Here is a 21,125-nt window from a genome sequence, read left to right as displayed (position 1 = left end):
TTTCTGTACTTTAAAAATCAAATTGCTTTTCTTATTAAGCCCAGTCATTACCAACTTTCAAAGAATCTAAATAATCAAGATATTTAAGTGTTCAACTAGACTGTATTAATTCCTGGCTTCTTTGTAGTTCTCGTAGTACGAAGAATTCTTCTTGGTCGCTAGTGTAGATACAATCGAATTTTGCTACACCGCTCATTTCCGAAGTGTCGCAGGTGACCATTACATTATGGTCATGTTATCATAGAATCTTCTGTTCTGTTATTTATTTGTCCCCTTAAACCTTAGCCCTTTTTATGTATGTTCGCTAGCAAGAAGATTCAGTCGATAATGTTTCAAGAGACGAAATTGATTCAAAGGCAGCTGGACGGGCTACATCAATTGGTCGGCTCATGTCAATTTAATGTTAGTTGTAAATGGTCGGATGGGTCTGACTTAACACGACCAAATTGCTTAGGTCCGCCATCTGCCTAAGAATCAAGTTCTCTGGTAGTACAATGATCAGCGGGGCTAAAATGGTCACATTTAAGCAATTCCTCTCAATCAATTCAGCAAATGAATTGTCAAAACTGTGAAACCGACAAATGTCAAATTAGTACGAATTACTAGACATGAATTGCAAGCAGACTTGCATTTTGCGATTTTAAAAAATGAATCGTAATATGATTCATAATATGATTCTCCAAAGCGACCATTTTAGCCCCGCTGCTCTTTTATCCTGTGTAATAACTTAATATTATATTATAAATATCGTTTTTGTTACAGTTTGAGTTCGTGGACATGCACTATGGCACAGACGGCGGCGACGAGGCCAACCCCGCGCTGCTGCGGTACCATCTCGACGAGATACGGTGCTGCAATCAGACGTCCAAGGCGGGGTTTTTCCTGGTTAGTTTTTTCCTTATATTCGTTTCAGCATTTGCCTAGTAGTGGGACACTGGAATTTAATTATTTGTATGCTACAAGTTTATCAATACGCGCAGGCTACTTTTTAAACCGGAAAAGTACTGTGGTTTTATGAGGTGACTTGTATCTTACAATTAATATAACTGCATCTGTTTCAAACATGTTTTATCGAATAAATTGTAAATTACATTTACCTCTACATATCTATCTATATATATAAAACTCAAAGGTGACTGACTGACATGGTGATCTATCAACGCACAGCCCAAACCACTGGACCGATCGGGTTGAAATTTGGCATGCAGGTAGATGATATGACGTCCGCATAGGCATCCGCTAAGAAAGGATTTTGATCAATTCCACCTCCAAGGGGTTAAAATAGGGATGAAAGTTTGTATATAATATACTCGTACGTTACACAATCATATTTTTGTTGCGATGTACTGAAGTTTTTTATCTTCACGCAGAAATATCTCATTAAAATGTAAATCTTGTTTCCGTAACTGAATGTATACGGGCGAGGGGCGCGCGTTCATCAGAAACGAAAATAAAACAAAACTCCGCGATAAAAGTTTATCTTTCATCCATTACGCCGACGTGTATATAATACTATATAGACGCAATTCCATCCCTGAAATATGGGAAACGAGGGTATAAAATGCGTAATTATAGCTAGAGCATTTCCTGACATTTTCTATCTTAGAAACCTATGATGAGAATTGACTTCACTGCGGAATGCGGATACGGTATATATTATTTTGCATAGTAATCAGCGGTAATATTTTATTGTACTTTTTTGTAAATCTGATAATTATTATTATCAAAAAATTATTATTATTATAACCCACGGACCAAGGGGCTCCGAAAGTTAAAAGACAATACTTCACAGTTATGGAAATAAATAAGTAATATGACAAACGTGGGAGAGCCATGCTTTGGCACGATAGGCCGGCTTGACCGGAGAAATACCACGTTCTCACAGAAAACCGGCGTGAAACAGCGGTTGCGCTGTGTTTCGCCGAGTGAATGAGTTTACCGGAGGCCCAATACCCTACCCTATTCCCTTCCCTACCCTCCCCTATTCCCTTGCGTTCCCTTCCCACCGCTACCCTCCCCTATTCCCTCTTAAAAGGCCGGCAACGCACCTGCAACTCTTCTGATGCGCGATCGGACGGACGGACGGTCCATGGGCGACGGAAGTTGCTTTCCATCACGTGACCCGTTTGCTCGTTTGCCCCCTTATTTCATTTTAAAAAAAACATGAATCTAATTTTAAATGAGTTCATTTCGAAAAAAAACTTTGGAAAAAAAGTCTGAATAGGAAATTATTCGTACATAGCTTTTATATGCAGACCTTACCAGTAAATCGTTGCTAGCTTAGCGAAAATACACGTACAAACCACATATATCAAAGGCCTGATTAGACAGAGGAATTTTGCGGCGAAATATACGATCCGAGGTATGTACGCAACGCAATTAACTCTAACGATATCGCCCTGAATTTCAACTGTTCCTCTTTGTACGACTGAAAGAATGCCAGCCGAGAATCCACAGTAATATCTTCAAAGCGATGCAACGTTCTTTGAAATTGTAGCGATGGAGTTTGCAAATACACTTTGGTAGGTAAAGATGATTTTGTATTTGAAAACATAAGCGGATTAAGGCGCTGTGGTTGTTGCAACTACGTCAAATGGGTTTTTTAAAACACGTTTTTAGTAAAGGAAATGTCATTATTTAAGTATAAAATAAGTACCGTTTTAAAATTGAGAAAATTTCCTATACGCAAATGTATATCAGTACACAATTTGAAAAATTCTGCTCGATGTTAAGTGGGTCACTATAATATCTTACAAGTTACAACATGAGCAATTATTAGTCATTTTTTCAGATCTCTCATAATAACAAGTACCTGGATGACCGAGCTTTGCTCGGTATAGCAAACACTCATTGACTTCGTGTTACTTAATAACGCCATCTGCTGGTCGTTAAAACAATTAGTTGCTCACTTAATAGTATTATTATTCGCCAATAGATGTCAGGAAGAGTCATATTTTTCAGTTTATCGATTATCGATAAAACACGAATAAAAAGATATATAAAAGATATATATATATATATATATATATATATATATATATATATATATATATATATATATATACAAGAATTGCTCGTTTTAAGATATAAGATAATCAGACGATATCAGCTTATCATAATTTCACTAGTGTATCTTGAACTTAGAGATCTCAAGTTAGTTTGGAGAAAGACAAACTTTACACTGCAGTTTGCTCACCTTAAGCACATAGTAAGTTAAATATACCTACTTCGTTATAATTACTGTACGCTTGTATCTTTCAGGACATCTCTTAATGATTTCGATTATACTATAAAAAAATTGATTGATAGACGGTGAACCTAAGTTATTTGATCAGTTTATACCCAGTCCAGTTGACAGATTGCGACTAACATAACCCGACCAATGTAGTTCGACGTACTTTCGCCATCTATATAGATAAAATAGATTTTCAATTGTGTTAGTCGCGCTATAACTCGATAACGGCTGAACTGATTTGGCTTATTTTAGTCTTAAAATAATCCTGGCAGTCCAGGGAAGGTACCTATATAGGTGACACGAAGTTCACCGGGTCAACTAGTCTCAGCATAAACTAATTCCTTTGGTGGTACATCGATAAAAGATCTAAGCCAACCTTTTACTTAAACTAGATAAATATATAAACTAGATAATTAATGAAGTATCATTTTCCAGTGTTTTATCGGCGGGAACCCCTCTCACTACCACCCGGTGCTGCCATTCACGATTGACGCAGAGAGGTTCGAGCAGCTGGTGAAGAGCGATGGCGCTCAGTCGGCGCTGATAAAGGCATGCTACAAGCTCGGTGATGGTCGCTACCACCTGGAGGGAGATGATAAGTGGTGAGTTTTCATGAATAAGGACCTGTTTCACCACTTTCTGATAAAGTGCCGAGTGGGATATTCACAACTTTTTTGACAGATTCTCCATACTCCATCTGTCAAGTGGTGGATAGCCTATTCGGCACTTATCAGAAAGTGAAACAGGCTCTAAGGAATATTAACACATAGAACGCCATGGTCACCATTTGGCCAACGCCATGGACAGTACACTAGCGCGCGCCGAATCAGATAATACGATTTTCGTAAATTCTACACATTCGTTATTTTTGCTCTATTTTATAGGAAATGTATCCCAATCTTAAATACAATATTATATAAAGCAAAGGTCGGAGCAGGGACGCTACTAGCACAATATACAGTAAATAATTAGACCAAAATCCGACATGTTCTTTTTTATGAAATAAGGGGGCAAATGAGCAAACGGGTCACCTGATGGAAAGCAACTTCCGTCGCTCATGGACACTCGCAGCATCAGAAGAGCTGCTGGTGCGTTGCCGGCCTTTTAAGAGTGAATAGGGTACTAACTAGGTAATAGGGGAGGGTAGGGGTGGGATGGGAAGGGAAAAGGGTAGGGGATTGGGCCTCCGGTAAACTCACTCACTCGGCGAAACACAGCGCAAGCGCTGTTTCACGCCGGTTTTCTGTGAGAACGTGGTATTTCTCCAGTCGAGCCGGCTCATTCGTGCCGAAGCAAGCTCTCCCATGTTGCACACGCCATATCAGAATATCGACAGAAACAAATGTCGAATAAAACTTTGTTTACTGTCTTTTCTGATGCTGCCTCTACTCTCTAGCGTGAAACATTGCAGTAATATTCGTATTCAGTAACTTTTTTCAGTAGAGTTTAGTAATGTGGTGACGGTTGAAACATTACCGTCACATTACATGTAGAAATGCGTAAATTGACTCATCAGTCACCTCTTGTTTGTGTTACTCGCGCACTGTCGCATTTGTATAGGTGCGGTATAGAGTTGGGTTCTAATACTCGTATCCATATCAATTGTTGCTGAAAATGTAGGATACTGTTATCATATCTGGGAGCACGGCAGTGCTCCAGCCAAGCTTTTTAGCACAGGCACGGCCGTAGCATACTTTTCTCGAAGCGGTCCGCGGCTTTTTCACTCCCCCTTTATCTTCGATGTTAACAAAGCTAGGAATTTAAAATTTCAGTGACTAGGAGCAAGCATTAAAACTAGCTTAACCTCCAAATTACATAACATTTCGATAAATTTTTTTTTTTTCGCTGGCAACCCTAGCACAGTGCACTTACAGTTCCGCATTCATTTCTATTAAAAATAGTTAAAGTGAACATTTTTATATAAACTTACTTGTAAACTTTAGTTTATCGAACGTAGATTCTGTGACAGTGTTTGCACGGTGTATACCTCACTTGAAACTAAGAAATCTACCCAAGATAACTTGTAATTTTATACCTTCACCTAATTTATTAATGCAAAAACGTCAAGAAACATTTGGAATCACCCTCAACTCTATATTCGTGGGCTGTCAAAATCAATTGACAGCTATCAAATTTGAATCTGACACACGCATAGGGTTGCAAGGTAATTAATTTTGCCCAATTTGGAAGAAATTGACGGTCTTGAGATTCGGCCGGCACACTATGTATAGTAAAAAGAGTACACCCCCAAAACACGCCCTGCACTCTGAGCAGTCGGTCTCGGAACCCGACCTTGCCCACCATCAAACATGGAAAGGTGACGCTAACATCAAAAATCTAAAAAGAAAACAACCTGAATGCTGTGCCGATTTTACAGAAATTAAAAACTCTCTTCTTGAGCTCAAGACTAGCTTGGATACGAATCTTGTGGTGATCAATGAAAGCATTAAGACTATTAAAAATGATTTAGACGTATACACAAAAGAACTGAAAAAAGAAATTGACAGTCTTCGTTCTGAAAATATTGTGATGCAAAATAACTTTACTCAGCTGGCGGATTCGGTATCTGAGATTAAATTGTCAACTCAATTCATCTCAAATCAATACGACGACTATCAGAACCGCCTCAAGAATTTAGAAAGTCAAGCAAATCAGAAACTGCAGGATAATGATTCAATCAAAAACTTAGAAGCTAAAATTGAGAGCCTCGAGCAACAGTCCAGGCTATGTAACATTGAAATATCCAATGTCCCTGAAAGACGTGCCGAAAATCTTATAGCTTTACTTGAAGACATTAGCAAAAAAATTAATGTGCCAATTTCCAGAGACCAGATTACCTCTGTACATCGTGTCCCTCATGCTATCTCTAACGACAGGCCCAAAAACATTATTGCCAAATTTAGCACCAGGATCTTGAGAGACAACATATTAAGTGCTAGCCGTCTAAAGAAAGGATTAACCACATTGGACTTAGGAATATCTGGAAATCCCCGAACTATCTATATTAATGAACATCTGACTCTTTCAAGAAAACAACTGCTGCGAGAAACCCGTGATATGGCCAAGAAACACGGCTACAAATTTGTCTGGGTAAAGCATTCCAACATCCTCGTGAGGAGGAACGAAACATCTCCCATTGTAACTATTAGAAACAGTAATGATCTAATGTGTAAAATTAAGGCTAGCACTAACAACTGATTTCCCTAGAATTTAGACTTTGTAGTTTTTTTTATTGTTAAAATTGTAAACATTCACAATGGCAGTTAACAGTTATGAATATGATCTCAGTCTGTACTATCAGAACTGTAGAGGTATACGTACTAAGCTTAATACTCTTTATATGAACATTTTATCTAATTGTTATGATATCATCGTATTGACTGAGACGTGGTTAATTCCTACTATTAACAACAATGAATTTATTGACGACCGTTATGTTACATTTCGTTGTGACCGTAATAGATCTGTAACAAGGAAGTCGGATGGGGGAGGTGTCTTAGTTGCAATTTTACGGGAGTATAACCCTAATTCTCTAGCGATCCCGGCTGATTTACAATTTGATAAATACTTTGAACAAATCATTGTTACTATACCTTGCCATTACAATAATACACATACTCTCCTTAGCGTTGTTTATATGCCTAATAACATGCCGTTAGAAAGTTATAATTTGCACTTTGATATTTTGGATAATTTACTTATGGCTAATAATATTGATAATCTACTTCTCCTTGGATACTATAATATGCCTACAGTAAACTGGATAAGTACCTCCTCTAACTACCTGCAATGTACTGGCACCTCAGCTGTTTGCAATCGATTGAAAGATTTTATGACTGTCTACAATCTTAGACAATATAACCATCGGGTTAATTTAAAAGATCGCATACTCGATCTTCTGTTGTTTAATAATTCATGTACTGTATCGAAACCGAATCAGGAATTACTTCAGGTTGATCACCATCACCCTCCATTATCTATCTTAATCCCCTCTAATTTAAAACTAACATTCATAAAAAAAGGTGTACAAAACACTCCTAAATATATTTTTCGAAAGGCGGACTATCTTCTTATTAACAATGAAATTGCCGATGTTGATTGGCCTATTGTTTTTATTAACAAGACTGCTGAAGAGTGTGTTGATATTTTTTATGATCACTTGTTTAGTATTGTTAAAAAGTGTGCCCCTATTAAAACCTAAAAACGCTAAATTTCCAATCTGGTTCACTAAGTCTTTAATACATATTTTTAATTGTAAAAGAAAAGCCTGGGTTAAGTGGAAGAAATACAATAATGTGTCTGATTATGAGATATTTGCATTATATAGAACTCGATTTCGAACGGAATGTAAAAAATGCTACCGATCCTACATTGACAATGTCGAAGATGCCATTCCAAGTAATATTAAGTACTTCTGGAAATTTATAGCCAATCGTCAACGTAAATCGGACATACCATCTCGTATGTTCTTCAATAACGAGTCTACGAGTGATCCATCAGAGGTTTGCAACCTATTTTCAAAGTTCTTTCAGTCCGTGTATGAACCCTCCAATCTATCTCCTGATTGGAATCCTGATAATGTTCACTACCTTGATAATAATACCTCGCTTTCAACCGTACATCTTAGCCTTCCTCAGATCCGCAAGCAATTACAGTTGCTAGATGCAACAAAGGGCCCAGGGCCAGATGGTATTTCTCCTTATTTTGTTAAACGGTCTGCTGACACATTATGTATACCGTTATTTATTATTTTTAATAAATGTATCAAGAGTGGTATTTTTCCTAGTATCTGGAAAAAAGCTAATATTATACCCATCTACAAAGGAGGTGCTAGACAGAATATAGAAAATTACCGTCCTATTTCTATTCTTTGTAGCATTGCTAAAGTATTCGAAAAACTTATCCATCATGAAATTTATCAATTCGTCAGATTAAATATCATTCCAGAACAACACGGTTTTGTAAGGCAAAAATCTACATCAACTAATTTAATCATTTTTACAAATTATCTATTTAAAAACATGGATACTAGATCACAAACAGACGCAATTTATACAGATTTTAAAAAGGCCTAAAATCATAAAATTCTGTTAAACAAGATTTCGTATAATGGTATCAAAGGAAACTTATTTCGCTGGCTTCAATCTTATATTAGTAATCGTATTCTAACTGTGGTGTGTAATGGATTTCAGTCAGACTCATTTTTGGCTACTTCGGGTGTTCCACAAGGATCAATATTAGGTCCATTACTATTTATCTTGTATATTAATGACATCAACACATGTTTCCGCAATAGCAGGTTCTTGTTGTACGCAGATGATCTCAAAGTGTTTAAAACCATTAAATCCCCAGAGGATTGCCGCCAGCTACAAAATGATTTAAATAGATTGACCGAATACTGTATTGAAAACAACCTCAAGTTAAGTATTAGTAAATGCAAATACATTAATTTCACAAAAAACAAAAAAACTTTTCAATTTCACTATTCACTATGTAACGAAATATTAGTTAGAGACACCCAAATTTGCGATCTCGGCGTCATTCTAGATTGTAAGTTACACTTGAATCTACACGTCGATAAAATAGTTGCTAAAGCATTCCAAATTTACAATTTCGTTATGAAAGCATCATCTGATTTTAAACTCGAAAAAACCTATCTTTATCTTTTTAACTCTTTGATTCGCCCTCAAGTTGAATACGCATCTATGATATGGGACCCGTATTATGCTAAATATGACAAAAAAATCGAGAGAATCCAGCGAAAGTTTGTTAGAACCTTGCAATATAAATGTCATTATAAAAATCATCATCAGACTATATTACCGTATGAGGAATCATTAGCCAAATATAATTTACTAACTCTTAAGTCAAGACGATTGTTGCTTCAAACTATGATGCTGCATGGGTTAATAAACAATAAAATTGATTGTCAAGAATTGGTTAGCAATATTTTCTATATTGTCCCTAGGACAGTAATAAGACGAGAGACGCGCGCTTACCCACTATTTGCAACGTCTACATGTCGTACAAATGCTGGTGAACGCGCGCCTCTACATAGATTAGTTAAAATATATAATGATCACTTTACCAACATAGACATATTCGCAAAAGCTAAAAAGGTGTTTAGAAAAAAAATTAAGAATGTTTTAATGCACTGTTAGCAATTAAGCATTATATTTTTCCTAATAATATGTGAAAACATAGTGGAGTATACTACTGTTTATGTTAAGTTTAGTATGTAATTTCTTTTGTGATTTCTTAGTATACTTGTTTGTTTTACTAATAAAATAAAATAAAATAAAAAATAAATAGTTTAATAGTTACGGATGATCAAAGTTACTACGAGTACATTTTGTCACTCTTTGACTGACAGATCATCAAAATTCTAAGGTACTTCTAGCAGACTTAGAACCTTGAAATTTGGCAACAAGGTAAATCGTTATCCACAATGAAAGGAAAAATTATGAAACTGGCCAAGTGCGAGTCGGACTGGCGTACATAGAGTTCCGTACCGTAAATTTGTATGGGAGCCCCCCTTAAATCACAAGCTTATGTACTTTTTATTACTGATTATTAAAGTTGAAATAAAATTAAGTATTTTCTGAAATTTTCAAAAACCTTACTTTTACCATTATGGATATAGAGCAAAAAAGGGCAAAAAAACGTGTTTGTTGTATGAGACCCCCCATTAATCATTTATTTTATTTTAGTTGGACTAATAGCTTTTATAGCGACAATAAAAGTACATAATTTGTAAAAAAAATGAAATATCTAGCTATTGCGGCTCTCGAGACACGTGACACACGGACGGACGACAGACAGACAGCGAAGTCTAGACTCATTAGGAATAGGCTCCCGTTTTCATCCTTTGGGCAAGGAAACTTAAAAACTGAAAAGTATAATATAACTTTATTAAATAAAAGAAAAGATTTTTATGTTTGTGGCTTTGCCATTAAAAATGAGTTTCGACTTCATAATAATTATTTTACGTACAAAATGAAAAATAGTGTTAACAAAGTTAACAATGAAACTATGATAATTAAATTCGATTAAAATATGAATGAAATCAGAACTGCGAATTACGATGTACACTCCATACTCGCTCGATAGATGGTGTAGCACTCCCTTTATATCGCGGTATCGCTTGTTTGCGGAGTATAATTATTATGTATTAAAAAAACCGGAATAGGTCGTAATTCTCAATCGAAAGTAACATCGATGCACGAATTACCTCCTGAAAGTTCAAAAGTTGTTGGGCTATCGTCATAGAATTTGTACTTTGTAGAAGTACCTACCTGTTATTATCAATTAATTTTACGATCTAGAATATATACCTAGAGATAGAGAATGGGTGCTAAGCTAAGTACAGAAAAGTTTTAACGTGACCTGAAAAGAACAGAACCCTTAAAAAAAGAAATGAAATCCCACCAAAACATTAAATGTAAAAAGGAGCCAAGCAAAATATTGCATAGCCATGCAATATATCTAACGTAAAAAGTTTTCAGATCACATTCAAGCCAAGCCTTCAACATATTTTGTAATATAAATCAACATTCAGTGAATTTATCAATAGTTTTCTTTATTTTATAATTATTATTATAGTGGCTTGGCAATGAACACTAGAGAAATAATCAGCAACTGATTGGATTTATTGGGTACCATCGTCAACATGCGTCGTTACATACTAAAAAACACTTTACACTTGCCGTTTGTGTAAGTATGAAGTATGAACTACACCAAATATGAAGTTTTATATTTGTTTTTCTTGTGCTCATTGCCGAGCCACTACAATAATTATAAAATAAAGAAAACTATTGATAAATTCACTGAATGTTGATTTAAATTACAAAATAAGTTGAAGGCTTGGCTTGAATGTGATCTGAAAACTTTTTACGATTGATATATTGCATGGCTATGCAATATTTTGCTTGGCTCCTTTTTACATTTAATGTACATGTGGGATTACCTATACATAATACATTGTACATAGATGAAGTGTCTATAGTTAAATACCATCATTCGTAGGTATATTATGAGGACTATTATAATAGACTACAAACTGTATCTCACACTTAATAATATGAAACCATTCTTCAATCTTCTTTTTTTTTTTTAATAAAAACTTTCATGTGTTAAAATAATAATTAGGGGAGGATAAATACCTACTTTAGAACTTAGACAATAACAACTCTTACATTTGAATTTACAAAAACTTAGTTACGAAGTACAGAATAATTTGGACAATACATTATTAAAATATTAACTTTCAAAGTATTTTAATTGAAGGCACAAGTTTCTCTAGCAAAAGTTGCATTGTGTCTATTCAGCCCAACTTTAGTCGAAAAGTTTTTCAATTATTCACTTGCGAACGCGAATGAACCGAAATGAATTTAAAATGTAATTTACATGAAAGGAAACGAAAACTATTGTGATCTCCATCAAAATATTGTTTAAACTTTGTTAGAGATCAATCTATACATTGCAAAGTAAATTCAAGAAAAATAAATGATGTCTAAAAGGACCGATGCGTTCATTTCTTAAGATTCCATAAAAATCTATAATTTATTTTTTGTCTTTACCACGATTGGGAGACTATAATACTAATCATTTATTTTATAAGCATGTAAAGGTACGCTTATACGGGCAACTAAAATTGCTCCACTCCAGTCAATTCTCGTCAACTTTGACGTCACGACTACATCAAGCAATTTTCAGCAACAAGCATCGATATTGCGCAATACATCGCAATACAATTGAACTTCATCATTTGGTTAATAGGCAATACTGTCATACACGAGCCCATCGGATATTCGTCAATTCGTATCGGCGACATTGAGCATGAAATATCTGGAGCAATATCGTCGAAATAACTGCCGCAATTTATTGAAATTGCTCCATATTGCTCCACTAATTGCTCCAGATCGGTCCATTCGTGTCGCCGGGCAATTATTGCCCTTGTAAGCGCTTCGTAAAAAATATTATGTCCGTTTATTTTTATCTAGCTCCTTTTTTATGAATTCAAAGTACGATATCGAATGCACTGACAAATTCACATCAAGATTAGCTTAAGAGGGCGAATAAAGCAAAAAATCAATCATCGTTCTACTTTCTTCACACTCACGCCCGTCTTTCATATGCCAGGTGAAAAAGTACGACTCGGAATCATCGCCAAGTTAATTTTTTCTCAATAACTCGGAAAATACACAAAAATTAAATAATTAACTCAGTTTAATGCACGGTTTTGGCAATATATGAAAAAATCATGAAAATTAGATGCATCTTTGTGATTTTTATCTGTAGAGAAAATTTTAAGATATCGTGTTTTCGATCAAATTAAATTCTTGGAAATATAATGTAGTATTTATGTTTTGAAAATGAAATAATTCGGGGCTTATTTTCAAGTATAAAAATGACTTATAAATCGTCAATTTTGGGTTAGTCGCCCCCTTAAACAAAACTAGATGACGCCGACAACTCCGTTGTGTCAAAATTCGTTTATCGCGCGGGGAGCTGTACATTTCTCCGAGGTAAAAAGTATCATATACAGTCCTTTCCGGGGACTCAAAGTATCTACTAAGTACTCTAAGTATTTCAGCACAAGTATCATACGTCCTTTCCTGGGACTCAAAGTATCTACTAAGTACTCTAAGTATTTCAACAAAATCGCTTCAGCAGTTTGGGCGTGAAGAGGTTAGAGGTAACAGAGTTAACAGACACATAAACTTGCGAATTTATATATACATTATGATTAGTAATGTATATACACCGGTGCCGCGTGGGTAGGCAACATGTAGTTCAACGTTCTAAAAACATTTATTCAGAAATAAAACAATTTTTATTTTATTTTATTTTTATTTTTACACCACTTTACAAAAACCATCCTATTCTACATTTGAGTATTTAAATGACGTCACGCCGTTCTTTATTAATCTCGGTAGTGAGTTAGTGACCCACGTGACAGATTTGGGGTAGTTAATCACCCCTTCATAACTAATTACCCGCCACATTACATAACCAACCCCTAGGGATTTTGTGTCACTTTATAATGTCCGCCGGAGTTTGCCCATTTATTTTGTTAGTTATTGTTTTCTAATTTATTATGTAACTATACTCGTCTTGAAATAAAATAAATTACAAACAGCGGTAAGATCCATTAGTTCAAGCTACAACAAAAAAGAAACCAGTATAAAAATTAAAACTGACGTGGGAGAGTCATGCTTCCATGAGAATTACAACGGACTCACAGAAAACAGGCGTGAAACAGCGCTTGCGCTGTGTTTCGCCGAGTGAGTGAGTTTACCGGAGGCCCAATCCCGTACCCTTTTCTCTTCCCTACCTTCTCCTATTTCCTTCCCTACCCTCCCCTTTTCCTTTCCCTACCCTATTCCCTCTTAAAAGGCCGGCAACGCACCTATAGCCTTAGCACGGCCACCAGTAGAAATGCGAAAGTATGGACAAACTGTGGACATAAACTAAAGGTGCCGTTCCGATCTTTACCGCGGCCAATCGCGACCGACAAAAATTCAATTCAAATGCCACTTTATGACAGACTATAGTATACGTCATAGAGTAGGATATTGTTTGAATTTTTAGGACTATAGTCTGTCATAAAGTGGCATTTTAATTGAAGTTTTGGGAACGAAAAAAGATCGGAACGCTATCTTAAGTTTATTTCCACAGTTTGTCCATACTTTCGCATTTCTACTGGTGGCCGTGCTAAGGCTACTGCAGCTCTTCTGTTGCTGCGAGTGTCCATAGGCGATGGAAGTTGCTTTCCATCCGTTTGCTCGTTTGCCCCCTTATTTCATTTAAAAAAGCTAGCCGTCACTATTTACTAATGAGTATGTTTTACATGAAAAGATGAGTCTGATTTAATCCGACGCAGGCGAAAGTAGTAAACTTTCAGCCTAATTTTTTTCATATTCTAATAATATTATAGTTTACAGAATTCACCAATCCTTGATTACAATCACATTGGTATATGAAATATTATCGTATTTTCAAGCAGTTTATCTAAACGTACGTGTTATATAACATAGAGAAACACTTTAAAACTAAAACATTTTCATTCAATTTGGACCCTTTCTGAGGGTTCATGTTTTGTTACGACTCCATATTAATAATTTACGACCTCCCCATATTTATACAACGCTGCGAGCTGATATTCGAAATTCAAACATTTATAGAGAAAGTAAATTGCTTTATCGCAATGCTCGGGGCATTTAAAAATTGAACCGAGTTTGTATTGCTTTTGCTTTATTTGTTAATCTACCTGTTGCTTCATGGATATTGCTTTAGAATGTAGAAATATGCGTTCATTTTCTGAATGGTATTTGGTAAGAATAAAATTTAGAATTAAGATAAGTGTAATAATGACTTAATTTTCTAATTATCAGTGGTAATCATCAGCGGTCACTATTGTATTTTTGTTTGATAAACTCTAAACATGGGATCAAGGATGATTTAAACCACGTCAATCTATACCATATAACCAGTTTATGGCAGAGTTTGCAAGATTTCTATAGTATTTTGAATACTATGCCCTGCAGCATGTCTTTTTTAACTGTTTGCGAAGATTAACATTAACTGAGAAAAAAAACTGAACTTAAGATTTTTTCCAAATATTTCGATTTTAAAAATTGTACCTGCAACCATCATTAAGCAGATACCAGTGTTTTACCAGTTATCGAACTTGTAAGACAAAGCTTACAGCATAAAGACATTCGTTACGAATACGCAGCTGTAATCTACCTGCTTAGTTTCGTACTATTAATAACGTCTAGTGATATTAGAGCGCGGCTCTTGACTCGGAGGTCGTGGGTTCGATTCCCGCGTTGGAAACGTGTTATTTCCAAGTTTGGTTAGGACAATGCAGGCTGATCACCTGATTGTCTGACAAGTAAGATGATCCATGCGTCGGATGGGCATATAAAAAGTCGATCCTGCGCCTGATCTCTCGCTGGTCGTATCGGTCTTCCGTCCCACTGGGTTATGAGAGTAAAAGGAATAGAGAGTGCTCTTGTGTACTGCGCACACACTTGGGCGCTATAAAGTTACTCCTGCTTAGCTGGCTGGGTTTCAATGAAACCGGCCACCGTCACCGAAACCGGTATGGGAGCTATCACTATTAATAACCCATCAATCAACAGGTACAGCGATCTACTGGAGCGCGACGAGCAGCGGAAGCGGCTTACGGGGGCGCAGAGAGCGTTTAACAACTTAGCGCTCGAAGCGCTCGAGAGGGGGAGCGACGTGGCCGACTTACTACGGAGCCCGGTGGAGATACAATGCGAATTAGCTTTGGGTGAGGATTAAGTAAGCTTACTACTAATTGCACTGCACAGAACTGTACAGACTACAGACGTGTGTAAATAAAATGTTCTCACCTCCGGGCGGAAAACGTCATCTTTCTTCCCACTGCCCTTACCGATGTTGCTGTTTTCCGCCTCCGTCGATGAGAAATAGTACATTTCGCACCTAGAGCAGGAAAATAAGAAATACGCACCATAGGCAGTAAATAAGAAAGCCTCAGATCACAATAATATTATGTTTGTGAGATAAGACATTTCTTATTTTATTTTCCTGCTCTAGGTGCGTAATGTACTATTACTCTAACTATTGCCACGGACCGCATTGCACTTTTATTGTTTTTCGATTTCATTATAAAGGAACTATAGCAAACGAAGATTATGTGTCGCCTGAGATGTTTATGTTTTACATTTGAATACTTTAGTATAAGTACTTTATCATTAATATATTCTACAAGTTCGTTAAGCTGCCTTTAGTAATAATTGACCTAAATTAAACTCAGCCTCAGCCTTGTCGTTGATCGAAATAATTTTAGGCTTCTATATAACGTACGTGAAATACGTTTCAAAACGTTTTAAACTTTAAATCTATATTATAAAGGCGAAAGTTTGTTTGGATGTATGGATGTGTGGATGTATGGATGTTTGTTACTCTTTCACGCAAAAACTATTGAACGGATTTTAATAAAACTTTACAATAATATAGCTTATACATCAGAATAACACATAGGCTACACCGAACCGACTTTCAAAATGGGGGAGGTGTTATGTTTGTTTTCTTATATTCAACGATTACTCCGCCGTTTGTTAACCGATTTTCAAAATTTTTCTTTTGGTATATAGGGTATTATCCAAATTTGGTATTATATTGACAAAAGTGGTGATCTGATGAAGGATTCATAAGTAATCGAGGGAACTCCTCAAAACTTATAGGGAAACATGTGGTGACTTCGGTTTCGTGAGAAGTATTCTAAGCATATGCTACCAACAAGTAAGATTTTGCACCGAGATATACCTGGTATACCGTGGTTCGGAAGGTGCTGAGAGAACTCCTGATTCTTTATAGATACAAGTTTGGGAGTTTCGGCGTTGTTTTAAGAACAGAAAGCATATGCTACTATGCAAATTACATTCATCATCATCATCATCATCATCACTGGTAGTGAGTGAGCTATTATACCATGTCATAGTCTCTTAGATCGAGACTCGAGTTTGTCAAGCGATAATTTAAAAAAATCTATACCTACCTTATATTATAAACCTGAAGAGTATGTGCTCGAACGCGTCAATCTCAGGAACTACAGGTCCGATTCAAAAACTTATCTCAGTGTTAGATAGATCATTTATCGAGTAAAACTATAAGGCTATATTATATGATCACGCTAAGACTAATATGACCGGAGAAACTCAGGAAAATGTGGGAAAAACGGGTAAGTAAACCGTACATTTTCCTATAAAAAATATTTATTTTTTATGGGAAAATGTACGGTTTCTGTAAAATTCCTAATTTACGCAGGTGAAGCCGCGCGGGACATCTAGTGCCTCTATATAGAGGTACGCCTCTATAGTATAGAGGCATAAGAAAGATTTAAAGTTGAAGGTACCTTATTATTTTTAACCAACTTCAAAAAAAGGAGGTTATCAATTCGATGCGTATGTATGTAATATTTTCAGAACTGCTCAGTTTTTGTGTATGTTAGTCTATTTCATTGTCTGAACAAATGTGCCAAATTTCAAAAGATTATATGTATGTAAGTACCTATGTATGTATATTGTATGTATGTTTTTATGTTTGTGTTCGCATATCTCCGGAACTATAAGTCCGTTTTAAGTGATTCTTTTTTTGTTGTACTAGGTATTGTTCAACTTACGGAATGCTTCAAGTTTTATCAAGTTTTATAAAAAAAATAACCTTTACGTACAATTTTGAAGTCGGTTTTATTATTATAATAATAGCAAATGATAAAACAGTAAATAACAAATAAAAAAAGTAACACAGTCGTACCTTCACTTTCAATAATATTAGAAGTTATTGAAAAATGTTTACTGAAGTGAGCTGTAAAGTAACTTAAGTAGCGCTAAGTATCACCCACGGGGTGTTAGTAACTGTAGCGGTACAAGTTTTAAAGTACACTTTTCAAAGGAAAGAAAAACTTGCTGTAAAGCAATGCTGAATTTTATATTGAAAACGTATTTTGTGTTGTTAAAAATATTTTTGACACAGTATTTTTTTATGTTCGTACAATAAAACTTTTGTTACGTTTGACATAAACAAAAACAGGAAAACGGTTTGTATAAAAACATTTCATGGCATCATCAAAATATTATGTAAAAATGTATTATTGAAACAAGTATCGGAATTCGGATGGTAAAAGTTCATTTTCAAAGAACGCTTTGTGAATCTGCCATGTTTATATGCCATGTACAAATACTATTGATAGGTACCAAAAATATATTTTGTGATTGTTTCAGAACTACTCAAAAATGGGAAACATCCGGAAGGAATGGTGGCAGTTTTCAAAGACATTCCCGAGTCGAAATCAGATGACAAACTAATAACAATTACAATTGAAAGGTTAAAAAAGCTACAAAAGAAGCTAGAAGACAGTTTACCTGCGACGCATGTAATAAGAGTGGGGTAAGTGTGTCATGTGTATGTTAACTATAATTAGAAAAATGTATTCCTAGATTGATATCAGTCGTACGTGATTTGATCAGGTTACCTAGTCTAGCAGATAGAAGTGATCACGGTAAACATTAATTTGACAAAAAGTAATTAAATAAAATAAAGTCACACGTGGGAGAGCCATGCTCCGGCACACATAGGCCGGCTGGACCGGAGAAATGCTACGTTCTCACAGAAAACCGGCGTGAAACAGCGCTTGCGCTGTGTTTCGTCGAGTGAGTGAGTTTACCGGAGGCCTAATCCCCTACCCTATTCCCTTCCCTACCCTCCCCTATTACCCTATTCCCTCTTAAAAGGCCGGCAACGCACCTGCAGCTCTTCTGATGCTGCGAGTGTCCATGGGCGACGGAAATTGCTTTCCAGCAGGTGACCCGTTTGCTCGTTTACCCCCTTATTTCATTTTAAAAAATCAGAACGCAGAAAAAGAAAATAACTAGAAAATATCAATAGAATTGAAAATATCAATCTAAATTACGTTCAGATTAAGGCGGTAATATATTTTATATAATGTTATAACTTACGGATCACTAAGCAACCCTTGTGCAGTTTTGTGGAAGTAACGCGATTGGAGATAATAAAGGGTATTTTCCAGGCCGTCCTCAGCTGAGTCCACCCCGACTGACCCGGGGTCAGACGCGGAGGAGAAACTGTCCCCGTTCAGGGACAAGTTGCAGACGGTCGTGAGTTTGTTAGTAGACGATAGCCTAAGCACTGAACCTGATCAGGGGAAGGGTAGAAAAAAGACTGTACAGGTACGTCTTATATTGCTATACCAAATGTTAATGGAGTTTAAGAATGCCTTTTCCGTATTTTAACCGTTTTTTGTCGCCTTATAATATTGCTATAGCCTATATTCAGTTTATTAGCATGTTAATAAAATTTAAGAATGCATTTTCCGTCTTTTAACCGTTCTTGGTCGTATTAAATACGTTACAGTTTTATGTCTTTTTCAGGAAGTTTTCTTAGAACACATAACGCACCTTAGGATATGTATAGAGCATAATAAGAATTTTAAAGTTAACGCTAAGCAAATAGAAGACACAGCGAAGAGTATATTAGACAACGCCAAAGAGTACTACGAAAGTAGATCTAGACATCCACCCGTGCTTATCCATGGCCCGGACGCTTCGGGGAAGACGACACTATTGACCCATCTATACTTCAAATGTGAAGAGATATTCCCAAAGCGGGTACTACGGATAGTGAGATTCTCGGCCGCCACACCGCGATCGGCCTACAACTTAGAACTTTTGCGAGTTATGTGCCAGCAGATATCAATAATACTGAACATTCCCGAGGGGTACCTCCCCAAAGACGCCAGCTTCGATCCTCTATACATAAACAATTGGTTCCAAAGTTTGCTGAGAAGATGCGAGGAGATGGAGAACGAGATCCTACTAATATTCATCGACAATATCCACAGGGTGAATCCTCTGGAGTGTGATATTGTGACAGGGTTGTCTTGGTTGCCCATGTCATTGCCTCGTAACGTGTTCCTAGTTTGTACGAGTTCGGTTCCTTTGGAGCAGCTGCAGCTGACTCCGGCTCAAAAGGAGAAATTCAAGGTTCAGAACTGCTACCATTTATTAGACGCGATAGACGACACGACGGAGAACTGTAGCTCGGAACAATTCATCGATGGTGCCTTCGATAACTTAGAAGTGGTGTTCGGTGCTAAAGCGTTTAGCAAACTTGCTGGTAATTATTTCATTCATCATATGTTTTAAGTTTACCCTTAATATGTGAAGACTTTCTGGGAAAAATAAGAATCTGAAAAGTTTTAAGTTTTGCAGCTTGTTTTCACTTTTAAATCAATTTATGACCAATTTTTGGGATAATTAAAAAGAGGGCCTTTCAGGCCTTCAAATTCTGGTTGCTTGAGCTTTTTGTGCTTGCAGGTTATATAACTTGCTCTGAGTTTGGTCTGACGGAGTTAGAATTACTGGAACTGCTGATGCCGACGTCCAACAGCGATGCTGTCATCACGCTGCATGATGCCAACTTCACCTTTTCAACGCTAGCTGTGGCCAAATACATGATGAGTGAGTTGTTGTTATTATTATTGCTACTTAGCCCTATTTCAATTATGGATAGTAATATGATATTTTTCGCCTCACATGTGCGTTGTAGATTATGAAGATTAGTGTCTTGAAAGATCATTATGTCGTCAATCGTCATGGGAGATAAGGGTGGCCAGGCAAGCATTAGCTTCAACTAAATTATCCAGACTTACCCCATATCCGTCTCACCATGATTGGCTTACCTAAGCGTAAAAGTTATTTCCTTGTAACTTATCGCCATACATTCCTTAGTTTGCTCCCTCAGGGCCGGTTTTTTTTTCTTAATATGTACGAAATCTGCCCCCCAGGGACACTACCGCCCCTAGGCCGCGGCCTGTACGGCTTATTTATAAATCCAGGGCTAACAGCTATCTCTTCCACAGAGACAATAATCAGCGAGCAAGTAGTTTCGGGTCGCAGCACGTGGCGGTGGCGCGCGGCCGCGGCCGGGTCTCGCGCGCGCCGCCGCTACATCCGCGTTCAGAGCGCGTTACGCGACGCTCACTCAGACCTCGCCGCCTTACACTTCGCCAGCTTCCTACAGGACGCTGAGGAGAATGATACGTCGGAAACTCAGGAACCTGGTAAGATTAAATAAGAGGAAATCCTATTATTTCCACTGCAGAGACAATATTCCTCCTCCTAGACCACGCCACCTTACACTTCGCCAGCTTTCTGCAGGACGCCGAGGAGAGAAATGACCTACAACATTTGGTAAGACCTTTGCAATAATTTCTGAATAATATTTGTAGGTAGGTACTTGAGTTTTGATATTGGCGCATACTACTACAGTCTACACTCACTTAAACATAATGTTTTAAATATGTTATCGCGTT

At 36.7% G+C, this 21,125-nt stretch overlaps 1 protein-coding gene across 1 annotated transcript in view; it reads left to right on the top strand.

Annotated features, from left to right (window-relative positions):
* Nucleotides 1-21,125, top strand: part of LOC121730903 (NACHT domain- and WD repeat-containing protein 1) — a 166,750-nt gene that overhangs the window by 90,907 nt on the left and 54,718 nt on the right. Inside the window, exons 4-11 of the mRNA XM_042120113.1 lie at nucleotides 763-885; nucleotides 3,671-3,837; nucleotides 15,385-15,539; nucleotides 18,016-18,181; nucleotides 18,822-18,981; nucleotides 19,183-19,927; nucleotides 20,128-20,271; nucleotides 20,673-20,873. Coding sequence (XP_041976047.1) covers nucleotides 763-885; nucleotides 3,671-3,837; nucleotides 15,385-15,539; nucleotides 18,016-18,181; nucleotides 18,822-18,981; nucleotides 19,183-19,927; nucleotides 20,128-20,271; nucleotides 20,673-20,873 — 1,861 coding nt within the window. The remainder of the gene's footprint in view (nucleotides 1-762; nucleotides 886-3,670; nucleotides 3,838-15,384; nucleotides 15,540-18,015; nucleotides 18,182-18,821; nucleotides 18,982-19,182; nucleotides 19,928-20,127; nucleotides 20,272-20,672; nucleotides 20,874-21,125) is intronic.

This window comes from Aricia agestis, chromosome 10 (genome assembly GCF_905147365.1).
Source record: "Aricia agestis chromosome 10, ilAriAges1.1, whole genome shotgun sequence".
In the NCBI taxonomy this organism is placed as follows: Eukaryota; Metazoa; Arthropoda; class Insecta; order Lepidoptera; family Lycaenidae; genus Aricia; species Aricia agestis.
The sequence above is the reverse complement of the archived record's forward strand: the minus strand, read 5'-3'. Positions and strand labels throughout refer to the sequence as shown.